Source organism: Pseudophryne corroboree, chromosome 5, assembly GCF_028390025.1.
Source record: "Pseudophryne corroboree isolate aPseCor3 chromosome 5, aPseCor3.hap2, whole genome shotgun sequence".
In the NCBI taxonomy this organism is placed as follows: Eukaryota; Metazoa; Chordata; class Amphibia; order Anura; family Myobatrachidae; genus Pseudophryne; species Pseudophryne corroboree.
This window is the reverse complement of record NC_086448.1, coordinates 266,157,367-266,181,777: the sequence shown is the minus strand read 5'-3', so window position 1 is coordinate 266,181,777 and position 24,411 is coordinate 266,157,367. Positions and strand designations below refer to the sequence as shown.

Genomic DNA, 24,411 nt, shown 5'->3' with positions numbered 1-24,411 from the left:
ATAGAGGGAGGAGCCAGCCCACACTGTTAAACTCATAAAGTGCCAATGGCTCCTAGTGGACCCGTCTATACCCCATGGTACTAATGTGGACTCCAGCTTCCTCTAGGACGTAAGAGAAATAATGGGATCATGTACAAAAAGCAGCTTTAATGCATGTGGTTAATCAAAGCAGTGTCCAGGATAGTCTCCAGAGAAACTGCTCTTTTATGATAATAAATAACCAATTATTCCATCAAGGTTTTAAATCCACCCCATTTGTCTCCTACAGGTAGCAGCAAGACAAAGATAATAGTGCGGCAAATACTGCAAATGCAGTCACACTCCAGTGTGATAATGTAAGTAGTGGGTCAATCTTCAAGTATATTACCAGCTTTACCATAAAGCGTGGCCACGCTGTAGTAATAAGTCAGGAGGCGTATACTGGCCCGACAGTGCTGGTGGTGTCTATGGAGGTACAGTAGCAGACTCTTGATAGGACTCAGAGTCAGACAGTCTCCGTATGCAGTCACCTCAGTGCTGTCATCTTAGAAGGCCGTGTGAATATAGGAGCAATGTCTCTGCTGTGCTGCACCTCTGAGCGGAGAGGGGGCCCTGTGATATCGGAATAGTCACTGGAGACAGAGTAAGGACAGTAATCCAGGTGGCAGAAATGACATCAACGTGTTTAGTCTCCTAGACAACGGGAGACTTTCTTGAGAAAGTCTCCTTATGCGTGACAAAAGGACTCGTCAGATACAACTTTATGGATATATTTTTATGTATTTGTTTTTGTACTTTTTTACATGATTTATTGTATTTTATTGACATTTTTATGCTTATAAAAATACTTTTTATTAATTCTGTGCCTTGTGTCGTCACTTAATAAGCAGTTTCACTTTTTAGATTGATTACTTCTTATTGGGTATTATCATAGTGCTGTGATTTATTGAGTATCAAACTGATGGAAGGCAAATTAATGAACGGACTTGGAAAGTTGACTAAATATTGAGCTAATTACAAGCCTTAAGGTAGCCGGGATGTGCGCTGGGAGCCTGTGTCACACACAAGCAGCAGGCTACTTTATTACTGCACCTTCAAGTATTAAATCAGGGTGGATATGTGGGTGGAGCTTATTTACATTTAAATACATTTACATTAAAACAGAATGCCACAATAACTTAATTCAGAAACTGAAAATCTGTATAGTATTAAGTATTCATTACCAATATTGCTTGTGGCCTACAAACTGAAGATTTGTAGCACAATTTGTTCTTTAGAACGGACACACGCCTTGAAATTGGAGGAATGAAGAATATATATATAAAAAAAATAAAAAATTCACAGAAGAGGTTGGCAATCCATGTAACTCTCCCACTGGTTGTACAATGGACCCATACAGTAAAGTTATTATTTCATTGGTATGACTAGATTTAAACTAGGCTTAAAATAAAAAACAAAAATACACAGAAAATCAAAATCAACCACTTCCACCATCCTTCAAGACCACAATAGTGCCCATACAGCTGAAGGCACGAATGCCAGGTCTCTTAAGCAGCCTCACTGATGAGTGTGGGCACTGGGCTATTTCCAGTTGAAAAGACCTTCGTTTTTTAGGAGATAACCCTTCAGTAACGATGAAACCAGAACCCAAATTCACTTATCATGCACATGTTCCTTAGTATAACTTTTCTTCTTCCTACCCTAGTCTTAACAGCCATTACACCCCTATGTAGTGTGCTGATTTCCAATCCTAGGTGAAGAAAAGTTTGACCATTAGAACGAGTAGACAAGACACAGTGGACACTCTTTATGTAAACAGGTGAGATGATGTTTATTGCCCCACTGATAAATTATTCACTAAAGAGGAAAAAAACACAAATCTTGGGAAAAGATTGAGGTTTGGCTCAGCAAGACCAGGATTAGATCCTTTTAGTTTCAAGAAACATTTTTTTTTGCAAATGGGTAAAAAATTGCCAATATGCCCTTTAATGAAGTCCGGATTTTAAAATATTGTGCCTCAGTTGGAGAGTCCTGTGGTAGGCATACATCATTTCCTCTGAACAGTGGTGAAAGCTGGCATCTGAATTGGCTGCAATGGCTGATGGATGGGCTGAAACAATGGCTTCTTGCGAAGATCCAACATCATTTTGATGGACGGCAGAAGCTGGTTTCTTTTAATGATCTGCAAGGCCAGCTGGGTATTGCCTAGGACAGAGGATCAGATTACTTGTAAGCATGGTTGCTGGAGCCGAAGCCATTAAATGCACAATACAAACTACATTTATTTTACTCATTCTCCAAATCCTCCTAGAATGGCAATTATAAGATGTCTGAAACTTAAATACTCCAGCTTGCAACATTTTCAAATATTAAGATAAACTGCACCATTCAGGCCTACCCAGCCTTTCAACTAGACATTTGTGCACTTCACTTATTGCACAGTAAGACACAAACAGTGATATATAAAATAAGAATTTACTCACCGGTAATTCTATTTCTCGTAGTCCGTAGTGGATGCTGGGTACTCCGTAAGGACCATGGGGAATAGACGGGAACCGCAGGAGACTGGGCACTCTTAAAAGAAAGATTAGGTACTATATCTGGTGTGCACTGGCTCCTCCCTCTATGCCCCTCCTCCAGACCTCAGTTAAGGAAACTGTGCCCGGAAGAGCTGACATTACTAGGAAAGGATTTGGAATCCAGGGTAAGACTCATACCAGCCACACCAATCACACCGTACAACTTGTGATAATTATACCCAGTTAACAGTATGAACAACAACTGAGCCTCATACAACAGATGGCTCATAACAATAACCCTTTAGTTAAGCAATAACTATATACAAGTATTGCAGAAAGTCCGCACTTGGGACGGGCTCCCAGCATCCACTACGGACTACGAGAAATAGAATTACCGGTGAGTAAATTCTTATTTTCTCTGACGTCCTAGTGGATGCTGGGTACTCCGTAAGGACCATGTGGATTATACCAAAGCTCCCAAACGGGCGGGAGAGTGCGGATGACTCTGCAGCACCGAATGAGCAATCAAGGTCCTCCTCAGCCAGGGTATCAAACTTGTAGAATTTTACAAAAGTGTTTGATCCCGACCAAGTAGCAGCTCGGCAAAGTTGTAAAGCCGAGACCCCTCGGGCAGCCGCCCAAGAAGAGCCCACCTTCCTCGTGGAATGGGCTTTCACTGATTTAGGATGCGGCAGTCCAACCGCAGAATGTGCAAGTTGAATCGTGCTACAGATCCAGCGAGCAATAGTCTGCTTTTAAGCAGGAGCACCCAGCTTGTTGGGTGCATGCAGGATAAACAGCGAGTCAGTTTTCCTGACTCTAGCCGTCCTGGAAACATAGATTTTCAGGGCCCGGACTACGTCCAGCAACTTGGAATCCTCCAAGTCCCGAGTAGCCGCAGGCACCACAATAGGTTGGTTCAAATGAAACGCTGATACCACCTTTGGGAGAAATTGGGGACGCGTCCTCAATTCTGCTCTGTCCATATGGAAAATCAGATATGGGCTTTTACAGGACAAAGCCGCCAATTCTGACACACGCCTAGCTGAGGCCAAGGCCAACAGCATGACTACCTTCCACGTGAGATACTTCAACTCCACGGTCTGAAGTGGCTCAAACCAATGTGATTTTAGGAAATCCAACACAACGTTGAGATCCCAAGGTGCCACTGGAGGCACAAAAGAGGCTGAATATGCAGCACTCCCTTAACAAACGTCTGAACTTCAGGCAGTGAAGCCAGTTCTTTTTGAAAGAAAATAGACAGGGCCGAAATCTGGACTTTAATGGACTCTAATTTTAGGCCCATAGTCACTCCTGACTGTAGGAAGTGCAGAAATCGACCCAGCTGAAATTCCTCTGTTGGGGCCATCCTGGCCTCACACCAAGCAACATATTTTCGCCATATACGGTGATAATGATGTGCTGTCACGTCTTTCCTAGCCTTTATCAGCGTAGGAATCACTCCATCCGGAATGCCCTTTTCCGTTAGGATCCGGCGCTCAACCGCCATGCCGTCAAACGCAGTCGCGGTAAGTCTTGGAACAGACAGGGCCCCTGCTGTAACAGGTCCTGTCTGAGAGGCAGAGGCCATGGGTCCTCTGAGATCATTTCATGTAGTTCTGGGTACCAAGTTCTTCTTGGCCAATCCGGAACGATGAGTATAGTTCTTACTCCTCTCTTTCTTACTATCCTCAGTACCTTGGGTATGAGAGGAAGAGGAGGGAACACATAAACCGACTGGTACACCCACGGTGTCACCAGTGCGTCCACAGCTATCGCCTGAGGGTCCCTTGACCTGGCGCAATATTTTTTAGCTTTTTGTTGAACACTGCTGACAGTGCTAGCACGTGATTTTCCGCCCATCGGGGAATCCTTGTGGCTTCTGCCATCGCCATCCTGCTTCTTGTGCCGCCCTGTCGGTTTACATGGGCGACCGCCGTGATGTTGTCTGACTGAATCAGCACTGGTTGGTTTTGAAGCAGGGGTTCTGCTTGACTCAGGGCATTGTAAATGGCCCTTAGTTCCAGAATATTTATGTGTAGGGAAGTCTCCTGACTCGACCACTGTCCTTGGAAGTTTCTTCCCTGAGTGACTGCCCCCCAACCTCGGAGGCTTGCATCCGTGGTCACCAGGACCCAGTCCTGAATGCCGAAACTGCGGCCCTCGAGAAGATGAGCACTCTGCAGCCACCACAGCAGAGACACCCTGGCCCTCGGGGACAGGGTGATCAACCGATGCATCTGAAGATGCGATCCGGACCACTTGTCTAACAGATCCCACTGAAAGATCCTTGCATGGAACCTGCCGAAGGGAATTGCTTCGTAAGAAGCTACCATCTTTCCCAGGACTCGCGTGCAGTGATGCACCGACACCTGTTTTGGTTTCAGGAGGTTCCTGACCAGAGATGACAATTCCTGGGCCTTCTCCTCCGGGAGAAACACCTTCTTCTGTTCTGTGTCCAGAATCATGCCCAAGAACAGCAGACGCGTCGTAGGAATCAGCTGTGACTTTGGGATATTCAGAATCCAGCCGTGCTGTTGTAGCACTTCCCGAGATAGTGCTACTCCGACTAACAACTGCTCCTTGGACCTTGCCTTTATAAGGAGATCGTCCAAGTACGGGATAATTATAACTCCCTTCTTTCGAAGGAGTATCATCATTTCGGCCATTACCTTGGTAAATACCCTCGGTGCCGTGGACAGACCAAACGGCAACATCTGGAATTGGTAATGACAGTCCTGTACCACAAACCTGAGGTACTCCTGGTGAGGTGGGTAAATGGGGACATGTAGGTAAGCATCCTTGATGTCCAGTGACACCATAAAATCCCCCTCTTCCAGGCTTGCAATAACCGCCCTGAGCGATTCCATTTTGAACTTGAACTTCCTTATATAAGTGTTCAAGGAATTCAAATTTAGAATGGGTCTCACCGAACCGTCTGGTTTCGGTACCACAAACATTGTGGAATAGTAACCCCGTCCCTGTTGAAGGAGGGGAACTTTGATTATCACCTGCTGAAGGTACAGCTTGTGAATTGCCGCCAGTACTACCTCCCTTTCCTTGGGAGCAGCTGGCAAGGCTGATTTGAGGCAACGGCGAGGGGGAGACGCCTCGAACTCCAGCTTGTATCCCTGAGATACCACCTGTAGAACCCAGAGATCCACCTGTGAGCGAACCCACTGGTTGCTGAAGTTCCGGAGACGCGCCCCCACCGCACCTGGCTCCACCTGTGGAGCCCCAGCGTCATGCGGTGGACTTAGTGGAAGCAGGGGATGATTTTTGTTCCTGGGAACTGGCTGTCTGGTGCAGCTTTTTCCCTCTACCCCTGCCTCTGGGCAGAAAGGAAGCGCCTCTGACCCGCTTGCCTTTCTGAGGCCGAAAGGACTGTACTTGATAATACGGTGCTTTCTTTGGCTGTCAGGGAACCTGAGGTAAAAAAGTCGACTTCCCAGCTGTTGTCTCATCCTCGTCTACACTGGAGTCAGACTCCGTGTCGACATCTGTGTCTGCCATCTGAGGTAGCGGGCGTTTTTGAGCCCCTGATGGCCTCTGAGATGCCTGGGCAGGCGCGGGCTGAGATGCCGGCTGTCCCAAAGCTGCGTCATCGAACCTTTTATGCAAGGAGTTGACACTGTCGGTTAATACCTTCCACATATCCATCCACTCTGGTGTCGGCCCCGCAAGGGGCGACATCACACTTATCGGCACCTGCTCCGCCTCCACGTAAGCGTCCTCCTCAAACATGTCGACACAGCCGTACCGACACACCGCACACACACACAGGGAATGCTCTGACTGAGGACAGGACCCCACAAAGTCCTTTGGGGAGACAGAGAGGGAGTATGCCAGCACACACCAGAGCGCTATATAACAGAGGGATTTACACTAACAGAAAGTGAATTTTCCCCCAATAGCTGCTTATATCACCTTTTGCGCCTAAATTTATGTGCCCCCCCCCCTCTCTTTTTTACCCTTCTCGTAGTGTATACTGCAGGGAAGAGCCTGGGGAGCGTCCTTCCAGCGGAGCTGTGAAGAGAAAATGGCGCTGGCTGTGCTGAGGAAGATAGCCCCGCCCCTTCAGCGGCGGGCTTCTCCCGCTTTTTTTATAATATTTATGGCGGGGGATTTGGCACATATACAGTTTATAACTGTATTATGTGCATTTTGCCAAAAAGGTATACATATTGCAGCCCAGGGCGCCCCCCCCCAGCGCCCTGCACCCACCAGTGACCGGAGCATGTGGTGTGCTGTGGGAGCAATGGCGCACAGCTGCAGTGCTGTGCGCTACCTTATTGAAGACCGGAGTCTTCAGCCGCCGATTTTCTCCGGGTTCTTCCGTCTTCTGGCTCTGCAAGGGGGACGGCGGCGCGGCTCCGGGAACGGACGATCGAGGTCGGGCCCTGTGTTCGATCCCTCTGGAGCTAATGGTGTCCAGTAGCCTTAGAAGCACAAGCTAGCTGCAAGCAGGTAGGTTTGCTTCTCTCCCCTCAGTCCCTCGTAGCAGTGAGTCTGTTGCCGGCAGATCTCACTGAAAATAAAAAACCTAACAAATACTTTCTTTTCTAGTAAGCTCAGGAGAGCCCACTAGGTGCATCCAGCTCTGGCCGGGCACAGATTCTAACTGAGGTCTGGAGGAGGGGCATAGAGGGAGGAGCCAGTGCACACCAGATATAGTACCTAATCTTTCTTTTAAGAGTGCCCAGTCTCCTGCGGAGCCCGTCTATTCCCCATGGTCCTTACGGAGTACCCAGCATCCACTAGGACGTCAGAGAAATAGGTATAAGTATCCGTTAAGATGGTTGACAATGTTAAGGTCAACACTCATTAGGTCGACCACTATTGGTCGACATTGACAAATGGTCGACACATGAACGGGTCGACATTAGTTTTTCACTTTTTTTTCTTTTTTGGAACTCTTTCACACTTTACGATCCATGTGGACTACGATTGGGAATGGTAACCTGTGCAGAGCGTAGCGAGGCACCTTGCCCGAAGCATGGCGAGCGGACGCGGTGCACTAATTGGTGTTCCCCGTCACTTTACGCAGAAAACGACACAAAAAAAGTTAACTCATGCTGACCTTTTCACGTGTCGACCATTTTCACGTGTCGACCATTTGTCCATGTCGAATAATAGTGGTCGACCTAATGAGTGTCGACCTTAACACTGTCGACTATTCATACCGGAACCATATAAATAATATAATTACGTATCAGTTGAGAAGGGGCAAACAAGCTTCAGCTGCTCTAAATCTAGAACTTAAATGATTCTTAGGCACAATATTATTCAAATATTCATAATTGCACCATTTTAAAATTATATTGTGAAAGATTTAGCTTTGACATTTACAGGACCTTCTCGAAGTTAAAGGATAACACCTACCGATCTAAGGAACTAAGGAGTATACAACATTATGGGGCCTATTTGTCAAGTTGATCGAACCTTAAAATAAAGCGGAAACCACAAATTCCACATAATTAAAGAATCCCTCAATTTCTGAAAGGTAAAGTGTTCAGATAAGTAACGCCGGATACCACAGTCACTATAATTCTTCATTGGAATTGCAGTCTTTACTAATTAATCAAAATCTGAAAAACTTGTCCCCAATGCCTAACGCTACTGTAGTCCATAGTCTACTTTCAATACAATTATTTAGTAGGAGAGGGATCTTCAAACCCCTCCCCAGCAGCCAAAATTTGCACATGCACAGCCTAATAGCGAAGCATGCACAGTTATAAAGTCTGGTACGAGCCCAGTAATTGAGGGCTCCTGTAAGCTATCACTTTGCTATATTTTACTGTTCGTATTATTCAACAATAAGGAATGATCATTTCGGGGCTACCCACTGCCATCAATGGTAAAATGGACCCTATGAGAGGAAATTGGAAGAGGCTGCAGACAAATCCAGTTTGCTCAAAGCTTGCACAGACACTACATATAAATAGATGTTTAGCGTCTATCTGAATAATACCCCTTTTCCACCTGTATCACGGGTCGCAGCCGGGAGCCTGACATGGCTGCGACCCGTGCTACAGCCCCCTTTCCCACAGCGCTTACCAACCAGGCATATTGCCGGGTTGGTGACGCGGCAGGGGCTGCGCTGGGAGATCACATGATCTCCCAGCGCCACCCTTCCATTCACTGTGAACGGGAGCCGTGTCGCCTCGATGCGGCTTCCGTTCACACTACACAGCTTACCGGGTTGAACACGTGTTCAACCCGGCAAGATACCCGGGTAGCATTCCCGGATGACTTGATCCGGGAATTTGCCGCGGGGGGAGGGGGGATGTTCCACTAGGAAAAAACACGGGTAAATGCGCGCCCCCGCACATTTACCCGTGTTTTTCAAGGTAGTGGAAAAGGGGTATTAGACAAGTGAAAAAATAAATGGTCCACTTGTACAATGGCTTGTGCATGCTCTTCCTGCAGCTTTTACTATTCACAATAAGGTTCTCAACAGGCACTAATATGGTGTGTTTAAACAAGCAGCTACTTAATAGGTGGTAATTCAGGCCCCTAAATACAAACAAGAAAATAATACAATATATAGTAGTGCTATCTCAAGTACAGTCAAACCTGGATAAGTGGAAATCTCTACTACTGGGATGAATTGTGATGTCCCAGCATTTTTGCACCAAAAAACCCCTGGTTAGTGAGACTGTCAAACCTCTTTAACAGAGACTGATATTTCTTGGAAAGACTTTCATAAAACCACTGAGTGGGACCAAGAAGCTGGCAAATGTAAGTAACATGTGCACAGCCAAAGAATGAAAGTGAAACGAAAAGCTCCAGGAGCTGAGGGAGCCCAGAGAGAAGGACACCTGTGCTGCAGGGTTAGGGATGGACATTGAAAGCAAACCATCATATGATGGCAATGCTTCCACCATTGAAACTTTTAAAGCGATGGTTACTAACCATCACATCAAAAGTATTTGATGGTGAAAACTATTTATATGACTAGTGCATGCGCAAAAGCCTGCATTTTCGTTCGCAATGTGGGAATTGGGATCGGGGGCAGGGCCAGACTCTGAGCAACATATTACTTTATCACTGGACATTGTGTGTATAATATACATATATAATATACACACACAATGCCCAATGATGAAGCAACATTGCCCCCTCAGTGCCAGATATACAATGCCCCCACAGTGCCAGATATACAATGCCCCCACAGTGCCAGATATACAATGCCCCCACTGTGCCAGATATACATTGCCCCCACTGTGCCAGATATACATTGCCCCCACTGTGCCAGATATACATTGCCCCCACTGTGCCAGACGTACAATGCCCCCACAGTGCCAGACGTACAATGCCCCCACAGTGCCAGATATACAATTCCCCCACAGTGCCAGATATACAATTCCCCCACAGTGCCAGATATACAATTCCCCCACAGTGCCAGATATACAATACCCTCACAGTGCCAGATATACAATGCCCTCACAGTGCCAGATATACAATGCCCTCACAGTGCCAGATATACAATGCCCTCACAGTGCCAGATATACAATGCCCTCACAGTGCCAGATATACAATGCCCTCACAGTGCCAGATATACAATTCCCCCAAAGTGCCAGATATACATTGCCCCCACTGTGCCAGATATACACCCCACAGTGCGCTCATTGCCCCCCACCCCTTACCGCTGGCTCTGTTTCTTCTATGTGAGGGGAGGAGAGCGCAGCATAGCGTCTCTCTTGCCCCTCAATTCTCTTTGATGCCCGGTCTCACTCTCCAACGGCGGCGGGGTCAATCTGAAATGATGCGCCGGTTTGTTAGCCAATCAGAGCTCGCGGACCAGCAGCCAATCAGGAGCCGCGGCTGCCGGTCCATGAGCTCTGATTGGCTAGTAAAGCGGTGCCTTATTCAGATTGACCCCGCCACTGCCGATGGAGAGTGAGACCGGGCATCAAAGAGAATCGAGGGGCAGGAGAGGTACTGCGCTGCGCTCTCCTCCCCTCACACAGAACGAAGCCAGCGGAATGTAGTATTGTGGACGGCCCGGCGGTACGGCGTACCGGTTGGGAATTTCTTACAATAATGTGGATGACAGCTGGCTCAGTGCACGGTTTGCTTTGCTGTCTCACATGGGACTAATTCTGATGATTATGGTGTGGAGTTTGTATGTTCTTTCCATGTTTTTTGTGTTTTCTCTTGGTTTTTCCCACAGTCCAAAACATACTCAAGCAAGGACTTTGTCCATAGCCCTCCTAAATGATGCCCCCTGATCAGTGGTGGTGTATAGCTGGGGTGATATAAAGATCAGTGAGGTCACTCTGTCTCCTCTGAATCCTCCTGAGCTCCGTGTGTCTGTGGCTTCTGCTGCTGCAGGGTAAGGTCTGTGATCTGATAGGCTCTCTGAGTCAGTGAGAGCCAATCAGAGCTAGCAGTGGGCCCTGTTGCCTAGCAGCAGCCTAGAGAGGGGAGGGGGTGAGGGGACTGGCTGAGCAGGCTCATGTCTGAAACAGAGAGAGTGTCAGGCAGCCTCCAACGGACTTAGGAAGTTTCCCTGATACAGACACAGCAGCAAGGGGAGGCATAGCTATTTGGAATTAGAAAAAAACAAGCCACCATCGGAAGACCATCGAACGACTATCATTCGATGGTGAAAAACATCGGGAGGGCACCATTAAATGCTAAAAACACTACCATCGAAACGAAAACATCGATGGCTCGGAAACATTGACCATCGATGTCCATCCCTATGCAGGGTACATTCAGTGTGTGCGTCCAGGAGACAGCAGCGTGACTCATCATAACTTGATTTGAATTGCTTTGTTTTGTATGTAATACATTGGGGGGATATTCAAATGTTTGAAAAGTCAGTTGGGTGTCTGTCTATTGGATAGGAAAAAACAAACATCCAACTGACTTTTCAATCTAATAGACAGACACCCAACTGACTTTTCAGACATTTGAATTTCCCCCAATATGTTTGTTTACTAATAGTTTTTTAGTTTTTTTTTTAAAGATTACATAATGTCATAGTTGCCGACATCCTGGCTGCTCTCTCCGGGAAAGAGCAGCCAGCACAGCTCAGCAGATAAGCAGGGTGGAGGTATGATGTGTCAAAGGGGACGGGGTGGAGGCAGCACAATAAAAGAGGCGGAATGGTGGTGGGGTGACAACGATCATCTCATTGTAGCCACGCCCCCACTCTGCAATTACCAGCATTATACAGCAGAGGGTGAGAATGGAGTCATCAACTGCCCGGACCGCTTACTTTATTAACTATGTGGGCGGGTGGTACCTGTGACAGTTTGGAGACATGCCTGTTCTTCTGGGTGGCTAGGAGGGACAACCGATTTTCGGGAGCTTCCCGACCATTCTGGGAGAGGGGGCAAGTAAGCAAGTAAGCCCAATTTACCTCTATAAAACCTCTATGAGTGAGACAAACACTGCTCGCACCTGGATGAGTGAGAAACCGCATAAGTGGGATACTGCTTAAAGCGAGACTAAACGTGCAGTCCCTTGAAATCCCACTTAACCAGGTTCAACTGTATTTTAAAATACAAAGCAATTTACATATGCCTGGTATGAAATTCATTTTAAATTTAATATATAAGAATCTAAAAATATATCAAGAACAAATGGATTAAAATATGCAGATAAAAAGAAAATACCATACAGTGCATCCGGAAAGTATTCACAGCGCTTCACTTTTTCCACATTTTGTTATGTTACAGTATTATTCTAAAATGGAATAAATTAATTTTCCCCTCAAAATTCTACACACAATACCCCATAATGACAACATTGAAAATCATTTTTGGGATTTTTGCAAATGTATTAAAAATAAAAAATGAAGGAATCACATGTACATAAGTAGTCACAGCCTTTGCCATGAAGGACAAAATTGAGCTCAGGTGCATCAGGTTTCCACTGATCATCCTTGAGATGTTCCTACAGCTTAATTGAAGTCCACCTGTGGTAAATTCAGTTGATTGGACATGATTTGGAAAGGCACACACCTGTCTATATAAGGTCCCACAGATGACAGTGCATGGCTGAGCATAAACCAAGCATGAAGTCAAAGGAATTGTCTATAGACCTCCGAGACAAGATTGTCTCGAGGCACAAATCTGGGGAAGGGTACAGAAAAATCTATCTGTTGCTTTGAAGGTCCCAATGAGCACAGTGGCCTCCATCATCCGTAAATAGGAGAAGTTCGGAAACCACCAGGACTCTTCCTAGAGCTGTCCGGCCGTCTAAACTGAGCGATCGGGGAGAAGGGCCCTAGTCAGGGAGGTGATCAAGAACCCGATGGTCACTCTGTCACAGCTATAGCATTCCTCTGTGGAGAGAGGAGAAGCTTCCAGAAGGACAACCATCCCTGCAGCAATCCACCAATCAGCGCTGTATGGTAGACTGGCCAGACGGAAGCCCCTCCATAGTAAAAAAAAGCACATGGCAGCCCGCCTGGAGTTTTCCAAAATGCACCTGAAGGACTCTTAGACCATGAGAAACAAAATTCTCTGGTCTGATGAGACAAAGATTGAACTCTTTGGCGTGAATGCCAGGCGTCCTGTTTGGAGGAAACCAGGCACCACTCATCACCAGGCCAATACCAACCCTACAGTGAAGCACGGTGGTGGCAACATCATGCTGTGGGGATGTTTTTCAGCGGCAGGAACTGGGCGACTAGTCATGATAGAGGGAAAGATGAATGCAGCAACGTACAGAGACATCCAGGATGAAAACCTGCTCCAGAGCGCTCTTGACCTCAGATTGGGGCGACGGCTCATCTTTCAGCAGGACTACGACCCTAAGCACACAGCCAAGATATCAAAGGAGTGGTCTCAGGACAACTCTGTGAATGTCTTTGAGTGGCCCAGCCAGAGCCCAGACTTGAGTCCGATTGAACATCTCTGGAGAGATCTGAAAATGGCTGTACACTGACACTTCCCATCCAACTTGATGGAGCTTGAAAGGTGCTGCAAAGAGGAATGGGCGAAACTGCCCAAAGACAGGTGTGCCAAGCTTGTGGCATCATATTTAAAAAGACTTGAGGCTGTAAATGCTGTTAAAGGTGTATCAACAAAGTATTGAGCAAAGGCCGTGAATACTTAAAATATATCCTTTAACCACTAAGTGGTAAAGTAGACTTTTCAGGCGCTGTCTCTCTCTCAGTGAGATCACGTATTAATTATTCAACTCTGAAACAGCCGCTGACTATTTGAAGCGGAGGAACGCGTAAAGGGTATCGAGTGTCTGGTGTTCTGGACTTGCCAGGTCTGCCGAGGGAAGCTGCTGCCTAGTGGGATAGGAGACTCGTCACCAAAACTGCTCGGCTGGAGTGGGAGAGAGGAATATAGGAGTCTGCCGTATTAAAACCCATATCATCTTTGGAGCGCTTACTCGGGACTGTATGCCAGGAATCAGGGGCGTCTGAACATTTATAGGTTGGGGGGGGGGGGCAAGAAAGATCCTCGTTTTGGCGCCCCTGTGGGCGGAGCCACTGGGGAGGAGGAGGCTATACTACTGGGACAAAAAGGAGGCCGCACCACGGTGGGGAGGATACATCTCTGTGCAACCCTCCCACTGCGACCCCCGCACCCACAAATCACCCCCCTGGCACTGTCACTACAATGCCTCTTAGGGGAGATGGAGAGAGTGAGGGGAGTGAGAGAGAAACAAAGTAGTCAGGGAGAGAAAGAGGGAGTGAGTGAGCGAGAGAAAGAGGGGAGAATGAAAGAGATGGTGTCAGGGAGAAAGAGAGGAGCGAGAGAGAAAGTGTCGGGGTGAGAGAGCGGGTGTCAGAGGGGATCCAGTCGGGAGTCTGGCAGTCAGAATACAGACGCCGGAATTCCAACACTATTTGGAATGCCGACACGGACATCCTGAATAGGGTCTCCAGCAGGATCCAGAACGCTCATCCACCGCCACACCGGAGAGGTAAGCCACGGAGCAAGGGGTTAGGCTGTGGGGGGAGGGTTAGGTTTAGGTTTGCGCCCTGGGAAGGTTAGGTTTAGGCTGTGGGGAGGGGGGGTTAGGTTTAGCTGCTACCGGGGAGTGTTAGGGTTAGGCTGCGGGTTAGACCACGCCCCTAAAGAGCCAGGATTTGTGGCAGTGCTGAGTGCTCTGGTGCTGGACGTCTTCCCTGGTAAGGGGGGGGGGGGTAGCGTATAGGGGTGTAACTAGAACTTTGTGGGCCCCATAGCAAAATGTTTAAGGGGCCCCCCAACTCAGGTCTACAGAGAGAGAGAGTGACTACAGGGACATAGATACAGAGAGAGTGGCTGCAGGGACATAGATAGTGAGTGGCGGAAAGGACACAGAGACAAAGTGGCGGCAGGGACAGAGAGAGTGTGCTGACAAAGATAGGGAAAAAGATAGGCAGCAGGGACTTTGGGACAGAAAGAGGCAGCAGGTGAAAAGAAACAAAGAGAGGCAGCAGGGATGTAGGTACACATAAAGAGGCAGCAGAGACATAGGGACAGAGAGAGGCAGCAGGGACATAGGAAGACGCTGTAGGGACAAAGAGAGGCAACAGGGACGTAGGGACAGAGTGAGGGGCCGCAGGGACATAGTGAGGGGCAGCAGGGACAGAGTGAGGGGCAGCAGGGACGTAAGGACAGAGGGAGGGGCAGCAGGGATGTAAGTAGAAAGAGAGGGGCAACAGGGACGTAAGGACAGAGGGAGGGGCAGCAGGGACATAAGGAAAGAGAGAGGGGCATCAGGGACGTAGGGACAGAGAGGGCCAGCAGGGATGTAGAGACAGAGAGAGGCCGTAGGGACAGAGAGAGGCAACAGTGGTGTAGGGACAGAGAGAGGGGTAGCAGGGAAGTAGGGACAGAGAAAGCCAGCAGGGGCATAGGGACAGAGAGAGGCAGCAAGGACGTAGGGAGAGATAGAGTCAACAAGGACATAGAGACAAAGAGAGGCCGCAGGGACAGAGAGAGGCAGCAGGAGTGTAGGGACAGAGAGAGGGGCAGCAGGGTTGTAGGGACAGAGAGAGGCAGCAAGGATGTAGGGAGAGATGCCGTAGGGACAGATAAGGCAGCAGGGATGCAGGGACTGAGAGAGGGGCAGCAGGGATGCAGGGACAGACAGGAAAAAACACACACATTGGACTCCACAGGAAAAAAACCACATACAATGACCTCCACAGAAAAAAACAAATACATATACATTGGCCTCCACAGACAAAAACACATAAATTTGTGTCCATAAACACACATTGCTCCCTACAGGAAAATAAATCACATTGTTCCCTACAGAGAAAAAAATCTAAATCACAGTGAAAACAAAACAACATTGCTCACCACAGTGAAAAAAAAAATCACATCACTCCCCACAGTAAAAAAAATAAAAATAACATTGCTCCCTACAGGGAAACAATTAACAGTGCCCCCCACAATTAAATCAAAATCACATTGCTCCCCACAGTGAGAAAAAAAAACATTGCTCCCCACAGTGAAAAAAATCACATTGCTCCCCACAGTGAAAAAAATCACATTGCTCCCCACAGTGAAAAGAAAAATCACATTGCTTCCCACAGTCAAAACAAAACACATTGCTCCCTACAGGGAAAACAAATAACATTGCTTCCCACAATGAAAACAAAATCACATTGCTCCCCACAGTGAAAATAAAAAACACATTGCTCCCCACAGTGGAAAAAAAAACATTGCTCCCCACAGTGAAAAAAACCCACATTGCTCCGCACAATGAAAATCACATTGGCACCACGTGTTGGGATTGTTTTGCTGGCGGTTGGGATCCAGAAGGTCAGACTACCAACCCCAGGATCCCGGCTACCCGAATGCCGGCATGAGGGGGCGAGCGCAACGGAGTCCTTTGCGGACTCTGTAGCTCACCGAAGGTTCTATTACCACTCTATGGGTGTCATGGACACCCACGAGTGGGAATAGTCCCTGTGTGTCGGCATGCCGATCGTCGGCATTGCCAGCGGTCGGGATTCTGGCATCCTGTCCGCTGGGATCCCGACCGACAATTACGTGACCGCATGCCAGCACCACAGGGAAAGAAAATCACAATTGCCACACAGAAAAAAGAAAATAAACATTGGCCCCTACCTGTCGGATGAAGGGCGGTAACTGTTTTCCCTGTCGCTCAATGGTGTGATTGCTTACAGGCATTCAGGCTGGTGTACAGACAGACTGGTAAATTGGCAACATGGCTGTGAGTGGAGAAAGACCAGGATAGGGGAACTGATGTGGGGAAGGGATAAGTGCTACAGATTGGAGAGGAGAGCTGTAGCTATGAGGGTAAAGAGACAACAAGGAAAGGAAAACTGGTGTGGGGGACGGGGGAGGTGCAGATGGGTGGGGGGAGTTTGGAGCCATGAGGGGGAGAGTACAGTAAAGGAGTACTATTGCAGGGGAGGGGGGGTTGCGGGGGCCGCAGGTAAGGGGGGGTCGGAGTTTGGAGCCATGAGGGGGGCACAGTATAGGAGTACTGGTGCAGGGGAGGAGGGCGTCAGGGGTGCCAGGGGTGGGGGTTGGAGTTTGGAGCAATGATGGGGGAGAGGACTGTACAGGAGTACTGGTGCGGGGGAAGGGGGGGGGGGGTCGGGGGATCCGCAGGGAAGGGGGGTTGGCAATGAGGGGGGGGGGAGAGCACAGTACAGAAGTACTGGAGTGGGGAACGCAGGTGTGGGGGGGAAGAGTTTGGAGCCATGAGGGGGGATCGGGGGTGCGGGGGTACTGGTGTGGGGGAGGGGGTGCCGCAGGTGGGGGTCGGGGATGCCGCGGGTGGGGGGGGAGGGAGGAGGGAAGTACAGGAGTACTGGTGTGGGGGAGGGGGTGCCGCGGGTGGGGGGGGTCGGGGATGCCGTGGGTAGGGGGGTGAGACAGTACAGGAGTACTGGTGTGTGGTCGGGGATGCCGCTGGTGGGGGGGAGGGCAGTACAGGAGTACTGGTGTGGGGGAGAGGCTGCCGCGGGTGGGGGGGGGGGGGTCGGGATGCCGCGGGTGGGGGGGGGGGGCAGTACAGGAGTACTGGTGTGGGGGAGGGGGTGCCGCAGGTGGGGGGGTCGGGGATGCCGCGGGTAGGGGGGGGGAGACAGTACAGGAGTACTGGTGTGGGGGAGGGGGTGCCGCGGGTGGGGGGGGAGGGGATGTTGCCGGTGTGGGGGAGGGCAGTACAGGAGTACTGGTGTGGGGGAGGGGGTGCCGCGGGTGGGGGGGGGGGGGGGGGAGGACAGTACAGGAGTACTGGTGTGGGAGAGGGGGTGCCGGGGGTGGGGGGACGACGACAGTACAGGAGTACTGGTGTGGGGGTGGGGGTGCCGCAGGTGGGGGGGGGAGGACAGTACAGGAGTACTGGTGTGGGGGAGGTGGTGCCGCGGGTGGGGGGGGAAAGACAGTACAGGAGTACTGGTGTGGGGGAGGGGATGCCGCGGGTGTGGGGGGGAGACAGTACAGGAGTACTGGTGTGGGAGAGGGGGTGCCGCGGGTGGGGGGGACAGTACAGGAGTACTGGTGTGGGGGTGCCGCAGGTGGGGGGGGGGGGGGGAGGACAGTACAGGAGTACTGGTGTGGGGGAGGGGGTGCCGCGGGTGGGGGGGGGGAAAGACAGTACAGGAGTACTGGTGTGGGGGAGGGGATGCCGCGGGTGTGGGGGGGGAGACAGTACAGGAGTACTGGTGTGGGGGAGGGGGTGCCGCGGGTGGGGGGGAGGACAGTACAGGAGTACTGGTGTGGGGGAGGGGGGGTCGGAGTTCGGAGCCACGATGTGGGATAGGAGATTACAGGAGTACTGGTGCTGTGGGAGGGGGGGGGGGAGCCACGAGAGGAGATCCGAGATAGGGAACAGGAGGAGTAGAGACTGGAGAGGGGAGAAGAGTGGTGGGCGGTGAGTGATTGATCTGGGGAAGGGTCAGCCCCAGACTGGATCAGACATTGAATAAGGGAGGCGAACCTGCACCTCTGGCTCCACCCCTGCCAGCATTGGAGGCGGCCGCTGTGGAGGGCAGAGAGGGAGAGTGGATCGCAGCCACTACTTCTGCAGGGTGAGAGACTGAGGCTGAGCTGCCACTGCTCAGTCCTTGCATTGAACGGAGGTTGTGATGTGCGGTCTTTCAACAGACCGCACATCGCTCCTCCTGCATGTTGGCGCTTCTCGTGTTTGGGGAGGGGGGCAAGCTGCCCCCTTGCCCCCCCTGTTCCGACGCCTCTGCCAGGAATTAAGCTTGTTTGCACTGACGGAATACAACAGCATCTTTGGCCAAATATTATAAAAACTTGGCTTTATGTCCTAACAGCAATTGTCAGAGGGTCTGACTATAATTGGGACATTTGTGAGTCGGTCACTATTATTAAATGAACTTACACTCTAATGACCAAGATGATCAACATTTCAAAGTAACCTGATAATGTCGATATTATCTTAAACCATAAAGCTATACCTCTAGATACACTTTTACCTGAATACACGCGCTACGCACTTTGTACGCTATTTGCGTCCAGTCCCCCGTACGTGGTACGTACTTGGCGTACACACGCCGCGCTGAGTGTACAGAGTATGCACAGCGCGCGCACACACAATTGATAACCTTTAAACCTTATTAGTAATACAATGTAATAATTTGCTTACACTTTAAACCTTTATGCAGCAAAGCACTGCAATGATGTTATACCTTAAACCTTAAGTAGCGCTGACGGTATAAAGTACCCGCAGTGCGTACACCTCATCAATACTTATAAACCTTATACAGTTAAATACGCTTTAAACCCTAGCAGGGAAATGAGGACACAACACCGATATGTAGTTGAACCACAGGGTTCTAAGGTCACAGTGGATTATTTCAAAAGGTAAAACAGTACAAATTATACACTACAGGCTAACAAGATAAATCTACAACAGAATAATGGCTACAGTCAATGTACATACGTGTGAATAATCGCGTGCGCTTCCCGGTCCTCCGCTAATCAGGTTGAAAGCGTTAAGAGTTTGTGATAGTGACCTGGCCTGCAGCTCGCTCTTTATTCAGTAGATCAAAACATAATACAATAGACACTGTGTGCTCTTCTTCCATTGGTTCGGGGGTGGGACATATCCTGTGCACCGGGGACCTGTGCACCTGACGAAAATGTTTTACTAAACATTGAAACGTTGATATCAGACTTGCGTCTGCCTCTTCATTGTATGCCGTGAGTGCCGCCGTTATTCCGGATCTATATCCACATATTCATATATATATATACATATATATATATATATATATATATATATATACATACACACATACTCCTGCTATTACAATTTGTTAGGAATTATATATATATTTATTCATTTATATATATATTATATATTATATATATATATATATATATATATATATATATATATGAACACCTTAATTTCCATGGGTTTTAGACTAGGAATGTTAATATCTTAAATTTCTATCTGTCTGGTCTTGTTGTGGTTAGCTATTGTTTCTGATTTTCTAAACAGCTTTGGTTCCTGGGTATTGTCACTTCGAGAGGTCTTAATGAACAGCTTCACCTACAATGCTTTCTTTAGATTCCTTAAATACACGATATTCCCAACCGATGGTTGGATGTAAATAATAATTTTTCTTAATGGTTCTACTATAATGCACTTTAGATTTATAGTTAAATTATTAAGAAGCTCCTTTAGCATGACTGTGGGCAGGTAGAGATCTGGTGGGCAGTGTCCCAGCTCCGATGGAAAGCTCCAGGGGTACGGGGATGGTTTTATTGTTAAGATGCACACCTATACACTGATATTGTTTATAGCATTGATTTGCATAAGGTTCAGGTACAATTGTCACGTACTATCAAGGTGTGCTTCTATATACAATGCACTGACAGGCACTTTAACACTTATTTTTAAATATGCATTTATTATATTTTTTGCACATATGTGTGTTTTGCATTTATGCTCTTAATTGTCAGTCTTGTCACTTTGATATTGTTGTTTCTATAGATGTGTCACTTGGACCGACGCAGCGTCGTCACGCTGCGCCGCGTCTCCATGGTAACCGGGGCCTCCGACTGCCACCCGCGTCACCAGTGAGCCTGAGTGGCTGGATGACGCGACTTCCGGTTGGTGCAGGAGACGCGTTGCCGGAAGCACGGGTCCCGTTCTCTCGGCGGCGTGGGCGTGGGGACAGTCGGAGGTATCCTGGATAGGTAAGGTATTTAAGTTGTATTTTCTGTTTTTGTCACTAGTTTGCAGTGTCCTGAGGAAGGGGGTCCGTCCCCCGAAACGTTGACCGAATAAATGCACTTTATGTTTGACTAAAAACTGGATGTGAAAGTCTCTGAGTGCCGCCGACCTCCATCACTCCATATATATATATATATATATATATATACATACACACATACTCCTGCTATTACAATTTGTTAGGAATTATATATATATTTATTCATTTATATATATATTATATATTATATATATATATATATATATATATATATATATATATATATGAACACCTTAATTTCCATGGGTTTTAGACTAGGAATGTTAATATCTTAAATTTCTATCTGTCTGGTCTTGTTGTGGTTAGCTATTGTTTCTGATTTTCTAAACAGCTTTGGTTCCTGGGTATTGTCACTTCGTTTGTTTTTACTTTCAGGTGAGACAATGACAATTCAGTACTCATTGTTTTAAATACAAACTTGGCTATTTTAGTAAACAAAGGTGTATGCCTTCTTCATAGAATTTCAAAGCTTAGTGTAAATAAGGCCATTGTATTTTAGTCTCTGGGAGTTTTAATTTATGTGTGACTGATTTTCATGCTATTTAAAGGTTAACGCAGCCTGTGTGGGATTTACACAATATATATATATATTAGATTTATGATATGTCTTTGTGGCTTTTCCATGAGAGTACAAACTCCACTGTAATTACTCATACCACGCTCAAACCGCGCAGGACCGCGGGTGCGACCATACGCAATTTGCGGATATGTGCACGCATGGCGGACATGTGTGTGTGGTTTGTACGTGATGTGTGTACTGCAATATTTTCCGACTTTGACAGTCTACCCTTTGGCAGTCAACAATAACTGCCACTATCTAATCACTAAACAGAAAATATACAATACAATATCTACAGATGGTTGGATGGTAGGAGGAGAGGTGTAGGCGGGAAATGTATGACCTAGTGGGATAGTAAAAAGCATGCATGTATGAATCCATGTCTGAGGGGCATGTATCATCGTGCCGTATATGTTCTAGATAAGCTTCGAGGTATTGCGAAGTATACATTAAATCCTTCTTAACCCGTATTAATGGTCTGTAAGTGGGCCAACAAACACTACCGAGCCCTTTTCGGCTTCTTGTTCCAACAAATGGGGTGCACATTTAGTTGATGATACATGGAGGGGGAACATATGTGAATGCTAATATGTGGATATCACCTGTCGACTATGTGTGTCACTACCTGAAGGTTGTAGAGATGAAGATAAGAAACATATCAAAAATACATTCACATAACATTTGCGTAATCATTCTTGGGTGTTGATTGAAGTCTTTTCCGGATGGGTGTATTTTTGCTGAGGGAAAACAAAGGAAAAACGGGTGAAAGAAACGGGCCGTGGAATTCATTTGCAATCCTTATCACAACATCGTTTCTATAGATGGGTCATAAATTAAATCTGCTGCTGTAGCAATGACCCTGCTCCTTAAACTCATCACTTTTGTACTGCGCTTGCGCCGCGTTAAAATTGGAACACATCTTAATATCAAGCCAATAATTATGACGACTCCCAGAATACAAAGGAGAAACTTTCCTACACTCATAATAACATTTTGAGCCCATTCTCCTAAACCTGAGAACCAATTGCGTGGGTTCAACCATGAGACCCAGCCGGTCAGTTCATTACTCACAGCAGTCAGGGTAAGGTTGTGTCTCCGTCGGAACTCCCACTTCAACTGCAAGATATCGTCCATCTTTTGATCAATGATCTCAGTTGGGTCGTCAGTGCTGTTTGTAATATACGTGCAGCACTTCACATCATATTGAGTTGCCAATGTGACACAGTACCCTCCCGTCACGGCTGTGATATAATTGAGGACCATCCTGTGCTGGATCAGTTCCGTTTTGTAAGCTTGCAACTTCCTTCCCGTATACCTGAAGGTGTCGTCATACATCTCTGTGATATTATCTATCAGATTCGCTAGCGCATGGATGTACCTATAATTTATAATTCCTCTGGCAGTACGGGTGATATCTAATGCGAGAAGGAATTGAATCCCGGTGGATTTGTGGATCAAATCAGAGGCTACGTGCTCTGTCCTATCTATAATGTGTCTCTTAACGATGTGTTCATAATGAGTATGAGTATAAGGAGCTTGAGCACTGCGGTGAACGTCTTTCATCTTATCATGGGTTATGGTCATAACCTCTGGCAACACTCTTCCGATGTAACACAATCCCTCTGAGTTTGGGGCAAGCCACTTATAAGCCTTCCTCTCACATATGAAATAAGCATCATCGGGGAGAACATATGGGACAGAATATAACATTACCATATTGCAAACTTTCCAAGTGAAAAATCCTATCCCTAACTCTCTCATCTGTTCAGTACACGTATCAGGCTGTATGATATGCGCACAGTACCCTGGTGATACTTCTCCAACCCGCATGGTCTTGCTTCCTTGAGTATACCTGTACCGAAAATACCTTCCACTGTTGGCTATTTGGCGTATAAGTTCAGAATCTACGGGTATCCTATCAGCTCTGTGCGAGAATGCCATGGTTTGGTTATTCCATGTCACCTCCCAATTTCCCGGCTTTCGGGATTGGAAATGTTGAAACACACTAAGGATCTAGCCACATGGTATTGGTGGAGCTTCAAACTAGGGGGCCTAGAAATATTAAATTTCTTGTCCACCGGTCTCCCACCCCGTAATTCGAGTACCTCATCTATTGCTAAAGGGTACGGTACTAATCCTGACTTGCTCTGACCTTGAGGTACTTGTGAGCACACCCAGCATTCTGTTTGGTTTAAAACCTTACCCACTAATGAGTGATAATCACTCAATGGATGACGGTCCATGTTGATATTAAGGCTGGACTGACATCTCTGGATGCACCCGTCCTCAACTATGTTTTCACAATTCCTACAAATGCATTCTTCCTCAGCCCATAACCCTTCACAGTGCCTCCTAGTTTCTAGACTACAAGATCGTTTTCTGATACTCGCCTTTGCTCGATGGATGTGTTGCTATTGGAATTCTACAAATCCGTCCTTGCCATAAGAACCCATTCCAGATCCTTTCTCGACCTCTCTGGTACTCTCACCGAAACAGACTGCTCTGGTCAACAACAGGGTTAACAGGAAAACCCGGAACGCAGTCTCTTGGGGTAAGTCCATCTTGTTAAGGGGAGAGAAAGGGAACAAGAAGGGGGAGGAAAGGAGGGTAATGGGAGATGGAGAAAATAATAAAGAGGAAAAAGAAAAACTGGTGCGACAACCGCCTCTGGTCTTGTTGTTCTCCGTGCTCAGGTGCCGTGACAATAGTCCTGCCTCTCAACCTTCCCGGGACAGACACTCCAGTGATACGATGTTCTCTCCGAGTCAGCGACCTTTCTATAGGGAACATGAATCTTGCATTACAATGTGTTTAACTGTTGTGTATTATCAGTTGTGTGAAGTAAACCATCCGTGGAAAGTGAAAGAGAGAAAATAATAAAAAGAAATTTGTCAGATTTGCGTTCACCATCAGGCTGTCACACCATCATGTCTATCGGTATCTATGCACAGTCTCCCATCACCAGTATTTCCACTCTCCACACTTTGTGCATGGCCAGGCACAGTGATGCTGGTGAGATATACTGGGTTTGGGCAGACCTCTGAAAAGACAAGAGTAGACATGTGACGTTTGAGCTGTAAATCTGTCGGTGAACGTCAGAGATGAAGAGGAAACTTTGAAGACAAATCAGAGTTTAGTAACAAAGAAGA

At 47.5% G+C, this 24,411-nt stretch overlaps 1 protein-coding gene across 5 annotated transcripts in view; it reads right to left on the bottom strand.

The window, feature by feature from the left end:
- Positions 1 to 1,785: 1,785 nt before the first annotated feature.
- The window catches only part of CNOT10 (CCR4-NOT transcription complex subunit 10), a 292,315-nt gene continuing 269,689 nt past the window's right edge, over positions 1,786 to 24,411 (bottom strand). For all 5 annotated transcript variants that reach the window (XM_063922301.1, XM_063922302.1, XM_063922300.1 and 2 more), the window contains one exon: positions 1,786 to 2,184. In XM_063922301.1, coding sequence (XP_063778371.1) covers positions 2,027 to 2,184 — 158 coding nt within the window. In that variant the 3' untranslated portion in view covers positions 1,786 to 2,026. The remainder of the gene's footprint in view (positions 2,185 to 24,411) is intronic.